At 38.4% G+C, this 1,766-nt stretch overlaps 1 protein-coding gene across 1 annotated transcript; it reads right to left on the bottom strand.

The window, feature by feature from the left end:
- Positions 1-423: 423 nt before the first annotated feature.
- Positions 424-1,428, bottom strand: LOC136628893 (olfactory receptor 4E2-like). Its single transcript, XM_066604985.1, has one exon. It carries the CDS (start codon positions 1,426-1,428, stop codon positions 424-426), a length of 1,005 nt encoding a protein of 334 aa, XP_066461082.1.
- Positions 1,429-1,766: the final 338 nt, after the last annotated feature.

Below are 1,766 nucleotides of genomic sequence, written 5' to 3'. Positions count from 1 at the left end.
ATAGTAAATGTGGCGCAAAGCATGTTTTCAGGTTTTCTGGTACAACTTGCTCCAGAAAACTGTCAAATTTTCAATAGTAAATAAGCCCAAATGTATTAGAAATAATAAAATATTTTGTTCTATGAGATGAGAATATTGCCTAAAATATTTTATACAATTGGAAAACCATTACACTGTTAATTAAAGGGGTTGTATCACAATTGCAAGTTGTCCCCTATCCACTGCTGAGATCGCTGACGATCTCCAAAACAGGACTCCCATATCACACTCTGCTTGTTACTGTAGGGGTCACTTCTCCTGCAATGATGTCACTGTGAGTGTAGTGCTGGCCAAGCATGCACAGTCAGCGCTCCATTCATCTTAATGGGGTTGAGTGGGTGCCGCTCAGGTATTTTTGCAGTTCCATTGAAAGTAAATGGAGTGCTAGTTTGCTTGCGTGACCAGCGTTCCATTCAGTCTCCTCCTCACTGCAAGGGATACAGTAATTCCACAAGGAGGAGCGGGAAATTTGCTTCTGGAAAACTTTTTGACAGCATTTTTGACCTCCTGGTTTCGTAATGTGTAGATAATTGGGTTTAATAAAGGAATAAACATTGTGTAGAGGATAGATATTAACTTATCTGCTGGATAATTGACAGGTGGTCTAGCATAGAAAAATAAACATGATCCAAAAAAGAATGTAACAACCAAGATATGGGAAGCACAGGTGGAAAAGGCCTTGCGCCTCCCTTCTGATGAACGGATCTTTAAGATTGTTGCAATGATGCCAAGATAGGAAAACAATAAAATGACAAAACAAGTAAGGGAAATCATTCCACTGTTGGCAATAATAGACATATCTATAAAGTACGTGTCAGCACAGGCGAGCACTGTGAGTGGATGGACATCACAGAAGAAGTAATTGATTTTGTTAGGGCCACAAAATGGGAGTTGATATATGAGCCAAGCTTGAGTGCATGAGTGTAGAAAACCTGCAAACCAGCTAAATGTCACCAGCCAGAAGCAAAACCTGTGATTCATGACTGTGTGATAGCGTAGTGGATTACAAATGGCCACATAACGATCATATCCCATGGCAGTAAGTAGGAAGCACTCAGCGCCACCAAATAAATGAAGGAAGAAAAGCTGAAATATGCATTGGTTAAATGAGATTGTCTTTCTGTCTGAAAGTATGTTAATAAGCATTTTGGGTATGGTGACCGAAGAGTAGCACTGGTCCAACAAGGACAAGTTACTAAGGAAGAAGTACATTGGGGAACGTAGATGTGAGTCTATATAAACTATGATTATAATGGCCAGGTTCCCTAATAAAGTCATTAAATACAAGACCAGAAAAAAAACAAAGCAAATTATATGTAATTCATATGAGCTGGAGAGACCACTAAGTGTGAACTCCTTCACTGAACTTTCATTCCTGGAGACCATCATGTGTTCCTCTGATGCCTGTTGTTAAAAAAATAGGAAAAGGTATTATAAAATAAACACAAATGCTGATAAGTAAGATTTAGGACTCAGAGGCACATGGCCTCATTATTGTTTCTTACGATCTCTATACACAGCCATAAAATATTGCCCCTAGGGGCCTTCTGTACCTCTATATCACTCCTACTTGATGAATGTCATACTTACACAGACTGCACGTTGTCTTAGAACAATATTCCTGATCTAATATTTATATTGTTCCTCTTGGTGCATTTGCCAAAAAAGATTCCCATGGAACCCTGTAAGAGATGTAAAAATAAATTCTTTAATTCTTATTAATATTA

The sequence above is a fragment of the Eleutherodactylus coqui genome, chromosome 5 (assembly GCF_035609145.1).
Source record: "Eleutherodactylus coqui strain aEleCoq1 chromosome 5, aEleCoq1.hap1, whole genome shotgun sequence".
In the NCBI taxonomy this organism is placed as follows: Eukaryota; Metazoa; Chordata; class Amphibia; order Anura; family Eleutherodactylidae; genus Eleutherodactylus; species Eleutherodactylus coqui.
The sequence above is the reverse complement of the archived record's forward strand: the minus strand, read 5'-3'. Positions and strand labels throughout refer to the sequence as shown.